The 6813-nt window shown below is 33.2% G+C and overlaps 1 protein-coding gene across 1 annotated transcript; it reads right to left on the bottom strand.

Annotated features, from left to right (window-relative positions):
- Positions 1 to 3408: 3408 nt before the first annotated feature.
- On the bottom strand, positions 3409 to 6431 carry LOC134727154 (uncharacterized). Its single transcript, XM_063591536.1, has 2 exons — positions 6099 to 6431; positions 3409 to 5371 (listed from the first exon to the last, which is right to left on the bottom strand). Exons 1-2 carry the CDS (start codon positions 6406 to 6408, stop codon positions 3729 to 3731), a joined length of 1953 nt encoding a protein of 650 aa, XP_063447606.1. The 5' UTR covers positions 6409 to 6431; the 3' UTR covers positions 3409 to 3728.
- Between the last annotated feature and the right edge of the window lie 382 nt (positions 6432 to 6813).

Genomic DNA, 6813 nt, shown 5'->3' with positions numbered 1-6813 from the left:
TAGGATTTTATGATACAATCCTTGTGTTTACCTCAAAGTGCTACTAGTATGTAAAATCATGAAATTTTGTCATTTTCCTTATATACAATCTGGTTCGTAATTATTAAAAGCATACTTTGATGAAATAAATGTTGAAATTTCAGGGTGTTTTTTTAATTCATATTAAAAAACGATGTTAACCCCATATTATGATTTTCCACTCCTTTTAACTTGGAAGACTTTAAAAAATTAAAATATGATGATTTTCTGGACTCATAAACACTTATGCTTTTTTGTTGCTAGTAGATTGAAACTTCTATAAGACGTCAGCCATAGTATTAAAATAAAGATTTTCAATGGATAAATAGAAAGGAAACAATTTATATTTTAACAAAAGCAATTACTTGTTATCAGATTCTGAATATTTTATCACCTAAAAAAGGCGAATTTTGTCTTAGTTTAAGCAATATTTGTGTCTTTAAAATGTGCACGAAATACAAGTATACAATAGAATTTTGTCTTAAATTCCATATTAGTCCATAATGATGGAGAGAGTTCATTGTTGAAGAAACTAATAGACAAAGGTGAGCGACAAAGGCTCTTTAGAGCATCAAGGTATATATTTTTTATTCAGACTTTTCAAATGTTGTTAAGAATATCCAGAATAATACAATACTAACGAAGGTATATTAAACTACAAAAAAAAAGCTACCTCTGAACCTTTTGATATCTGAGTGTTCCTCTTAATGTTCAGATGCATTAGAATGCAAATTTGACATCGAACAAGCTACCATGACAACAAATCATAACCTAATTTGCATATTTTGTTAAATTTCGTGATTTTCCTTGTTTTTTCATCAAATTTTAAGTATATTTTAGAATTAAAAAGTATGTGCGCACCCAAGAAACAACTTTATATTTGGTGAGATAATGTCAGTAGTTATAAAAAAGCTTTTGTCAAATTATTTTGTTTCTCGGCTTCTCAGTATGTTTCCACAACGAAGATAAAGTCAGAAAACGGCATAAATTCTATATTTTTCATCGTTTTTGTGAAAATAGTACATATTATGACGTAATTGTGACGTCATCAGCTAAAATCATAATGTTTTTCATTTATATTTCTTGACCCTATACATTTCTAAACATTATGTGCCAATTTGAAATAGTTGTCAAACATTTCATTTTCTTGGGCCAAAACTAGGTCCCTACTCCTTTATAATAACACTAAATCATCATAATTTATAAAGAATGTTTCATATCTAGACTTGAATTATACGGCCTCACGTAATCAATTCATCAATACTGATATATATAGAATAATAAATAACAATGTTTGAAATGCAAAGGAACCTTGAACTTTATCACCTAATTGAAACTGTCTCTACAAATAATCTATATTACAGTAATGAGTTTTAAATTTCAATTTAATAACTTTTAAAGGAAGAAGAAACTTGCTTTCGATTTCGGAATAGTCATATGTCTTTACTTCATGTTTATTTCAGTACTTAAAGTTGTGTCCATTGTGTTTCAACTTCCGCGTAATAATATAATACAACGCAGATATTAAGATACCTTTAAACTTTCCCCCCTATTTTTATTTTACCACCATTTATTAAGTTGAAATAAAATCAAATCACCATTAAAAAAGCAAGACAGAAAAATTGTACGAAAAGGATTGTATGCAGCTACGAAGTAGGTTGAATGCTTAGTATAAGCATAGAAGAAACATTAAATATTACTTCAATGGTATAAGGAAATACAAACCTGATGTGTGCTACTTATTACTTGTAATTGAAATGGATAGGATTACAAAAAAACGATGATAAACGAAAATAATTTGGCTTATTTTTCACATGGATTCAACTGTAATTTTGTTTTGCGATTGACTGTGGAATATAACGAAAAAGGCAATTTCGAGTCTTTAAAACATTTTCATTAATGATTTCTTTCAAATAAGATTAATTACGGTTTATCACACATATCCATCTTAACTTGAATTAGAGTACCACAACTCTAAATAGGTTGGCTTAGCATCTCACCTTGAAATTAAAAGCGACAATTAAATGAGAGCAGAACTCCACGGCTGAAAAAAACATGGTCGACATTTTGCTGTAAAGAACTTCCATTAATGGACTTTCCATTTCAGGTGGAAACATTCTAGCAGCACCAAAATAAAGAAGACACGATATTTAGAGTGTGTATTCGAAGTTTTTAATATAGGATGTACTGATATAATAATACCCAATGTCAAAGATGAACTCGAAAGATGTTTGAACATTCGTTGACAGTTGAATATATGTGTACTTTTGTTTTAACTCTGAGCTATCAAGATTTGTTTCATTGTAGTAGTATTGTCATTTATTGTTTTCAAATTGTTCCTCATTTCCGTATCATGATTTTCGAAAGAATCTGCAACTGGCGGATGTCACGGTGTTAATCAGTAACGGAATATCTTTGCGACTTGTTGCACTACTATGTTCCTCTTGTCCCATGTTTTCCACTTATAATTGATGTGTTTCCCTCGGTTTTAGTTTGTAACCCGGATTTGTTTTCTCTCAATCGATTTATGTCTTTGAACACCAGTATACTACTGTTGCCTTTATTTAACCCCGCCAAATTTCTTATTTGCCTATTCTAAGTCAGGAGCCTGGAGTTCAGTGGTTGTCTTTGTTTCAAGATCAATTATCAGGTGAAAGTTACATATTGTGTGATGATATATGGATGAATAATAAGAGTAGTTAAAATCAAATTCAAAATCAAGTTATTTTTGCATGATTGTGTGTCCTTATATTCTGTGCTTCTGATCAAATTGGTTGTACGAAACGAAGAAAATAAAAGAGGAAATGTATCAAATCATGACACAATTTTTGGATGCACTTTTAACAGAAGCCAAATTAGAAAAAAATGGATTTCTCTAAAAATTATCAACTATTTTTATAAAATTTTTTGATGAATGAAAATCCCCTTCAACTGCTCTCCATATTTCTGATTTCCACGTCATACAAATAAAAGTGTCTATTATCCAGAGAACAGGGTTGAGTTCAATATCGTAGCAGCTACGTAGCGGCTATCAATATCTATGTAACAACTAGTATATAGCTACACGTTCAATAGTCAAAATCTACGTAGCACTACGTAGCCGATACGATATTGAACGCAACCCAGTTGGTTTGAGGTCAATATTTTGGCAGCTACGTAGCGGCTACGTAGCTGCTATTAAGATCTGTGTAGCAGCTAGTCTATAGCTACACGTTCAATAGTAAAAATCTATGTAGCACTACATAGCAGCTACGATATTGAACGCGACACTGACAAAGGTTATGATCTTGCAACTTCGAGAAATATCTACTGACATCATCGAGAGTTAACCAAGAGTTAAAAGAATTAGAGATACAATATATAATTCATTGCAATAATACAAACAGTATATCAAAAGAATTTCTTCCCAAATCTGTAGGCATGGGATAACCAGTATTCAGCAGCCAGTTCATCGTTTATCAATTTGTAAGCTATCGTCAGTAGTATGAACGTAGTAAGTCGTTCTCTAAAGAAACCAGGAATACGACTTTCTCGGTTTGAAATTATAATATTCCGTATAGCTCGATCTCTTTTTGTTATATTTCCAGTTCTATAGAATATGACAAAATGTAGAAAATGTGTGAATATGACAGGATGAACCCTCCAACATTTGAATCCAGTATCTATTAAAAATTCGTCTAACAACCATGTCGAAGTTGGTGTCTGATATATTAAATCCATGCATAAGGTCTTCGTGCTTTGAAAAACGATTGATGTCTGCACCCTTTTGTACCATCTTTAACAGCAAAATATCTCATCATCTCCATATTGTCGACAAATGTTAATAACAGTTTATTTTCCTTCGAACACTTTAACAAGACTTTTTCTATGAGGTGTAATGCAATACCATATTGTTTAATTTTGCAAAAATACATGGCTATCAGTGACCAGCCAGCTATTGCGTCTGAATTTGTACCAATCATTAAACGTGACACGATGTTTTTGTGAGATATATACCTTTCTTTGTTATTTTGTGAGTCTAAACTTAATCTTTCGGCATATATTTGATTAGCATAGCAAACTGCTAATAGATAAATCCCTTTAGCAAAGTATGATTGTTTCTGTTTTAGCAGTCGAAGCAAAGACTTTGATAGGATTGCACAAATTTGCTTTCGAGTAGATGATTTCAAGGTTAAACGAAAGAGCTTCAGTAGAGATAGAATTGCAATCTTCTTTTCCACAAATGTTGTGTCTGATGAAGAGTACCTTTGAAGCTGGTGAAAATGAAAAGTTCTAAATGCGTCACCATAATGAGTACTTCGTAAAACAAGAGTTAAAAGGTTTTTTATTGCGTTTTCTAAAATCATTCTGGATGCATCATTAAGTATCCCGTCGAACAGATTATTCTCTGGTATAAAATAATGTGGACAGAAACCGTACCTTAACCAGTACATGAGACGTTTTTGTAGTTCATGAAAACATGCAAGAATATTGTAAGGATTCCACTCTTTTTGTGATTGCTCTTCGCTGAGCCAAAACAATGTCGTTTTAATGAAATATGAGCAAATAAGTTTTCCAAATGGCAAGAAGGCCATTAAATCTTTCTTGATGTACTTGAAAAATACATAACACAAAACTTGTGTATGATTCCACGAATGAATCAGTTCTCTCTCTGCCAATGAAAACGAAAGACGCCATTCAGTAGGACAGTCTTCTTCCGCACCGAACTTACTTCCTATTGGAACAAGTAAAATACCCTGGTTTAGAATTTTCTCTACGACGTCGATAGTTGGCCATTCACGACCCGAAACCCTATGTAACCATTTACTAGATATTGTCGGCCATGTTTGACTTCGAAAACAGAAAAGATGATCAACGGACTCATCTTCTGGTGATATGCACGGCCCATGAATACGGATGTTTTTATCCCGATAATTGCTCATGAAATACTGTTTAAACCGCCTGTTTGATACAACGGGACCATTAACGGTTTCGACTCCCCAAACACGAACCAACTCCTCCGAAAAACGACTTTCCGGTGGAATGGTTAAATGTGCAAATCCTGGATAAGAGTTTTGTGTATTACAAACTAATGAAGGTTTTGCGTCATCGACTTTATAACCAACGGCATACACGACGATTTGTTCCAGGATAGTCATTATGTCATAATCACAGTCTGGTATATGCACTCCCTCTGCTCGGCTTCCACTACTGACATTTGTGTACTGACTATTTACTTTCGTACAGTCATCTAGTACTGCATAAAGTAGGCGCGTTCCATCAACAGCATCGGCAGATCCACAAACATGACATAAAAGCTGGTATAACAAAAATGACGAACGTTTTGTTTCTTGTGATTTACCAGCTGCAAAATCTGTAAAAGTACAAGGATGTGAGACTCAAATTAATAAGATATTCCTGAGACGAATTTAGGGGGTAGGGGAGCAGGGCGCAAGCGAACCCCCTTATGCTTAAAATATGATAAATGTATACTCTTTGTACAAGTATCACTACCAATGATAACTTGGCACGTGACCCTAATTTCAAAATCCTGGATCCGCACTGGGGAACTGCATAAAAATGTAAATTTTTTAGTTTCTTCGTTCCTTTTTAAATTGTATGTCTTTTTGAAACTTCTAACTATTAAAAGTGCTTTCATATATATTACTAAAATCATGGTTTTGAAATCTAATAGAAACTAACTAATGAATTAGTTATGAACGGGTAAAATTGATAGACCAATATCACCTTCGAATTCAGTTCTTTAGCTTTACATTTACATTTATATCGTCGCAGCTAGGTAGTTTTAAATAGTGCTCTTGCTTTTTCATAGACAAATCAATTTGTTAGGAGTTAAAATAAACGGGATTGTGATGCTGGTTCGTGGTCAGAGAAAGCCCAAGTCGATGTTTGATTTGCGGATGTATTCCAATTTCGAATTTTAAAGATTTCTTAATTGCTTTGGTTCTGTTTCAAAAAAATCGGTTTTTGGTTATACCTTAAAGCAGCTTTTAACAAAAGTGTATGTATTTCACTCGCCAGTTTTGTGCAAACGAAACACTTCAAACGACGTTGGTTTTCGCACCCGGTTTTAGACGTACCTGTGAGAAACTTCAGCATTTGACTTGATTGTAGGCGAAGCTGTTGTGAACAAACATGCCTTTCTTCTGATAGTTTATGTTCTAAGACAGATAACAAAGTAACATTCCCCCTGTCGTCCGTCTCTTCAAATTCACCAAGGTATTCAAACATTTTTTGTCGAGTACGTTCATCCGCATAAATATTAAAATTTGAAGAGGAATATGGAATGGTAAACAAATCAAAACGAAAAAGCACATCGCTGGCTTCGTTGGTATATGCATTGAGTGACATCTGAATAAAATAAATAAACAAGTCCTTAGAAATACACATGTGTCTATACAATATGTCTTACTCTCAATCATCTTAGAAAGTTGTGAATACATTTGAATTAAAACAAAGAAAGATCCCCCTGAATATGCAATGAATCAACTAACAACACTAACATGTGACTTTTACGACAATTACTGATTGTGTACCTGAATTTGTGAGTGTATGTTCTGTACCAAACTGACGAGTTGAGTTCTCGCAAACATGTTTAACCACGCCATATTTATTTTGTGCCTTTCTCGAGCATGGAACGTTTTATACAGTTGATATCTTACGTTAATTGTTATAATATGAACTAGGTCGGTTTTTTATGTGATAACTTTACAGTGAAAAGTTGAATGCACGATATCATTTTCAGTCGAATGCTTTTAAGCGGAATCATAACTTTGTGTTTTTCTCAATCACTTT

Source organism: Mytilus trossulus, chromosome 7, assembly GCF_036588685.1.
Source record: "Mytilus trossulus isolate FHL-02 chromosome 7, PNRI_Mtr1.1.1.hap1, whole genome shotgun sequence".
NCBI lineage: Eukaryota > Metazoa > Mollusca > Bivalvia > Mytilida > Mytilidae > Mytilus > Mytilus trossulus.
This window is presented reverse-complemented; position numbering and strand designations above follow the sequence as displayed.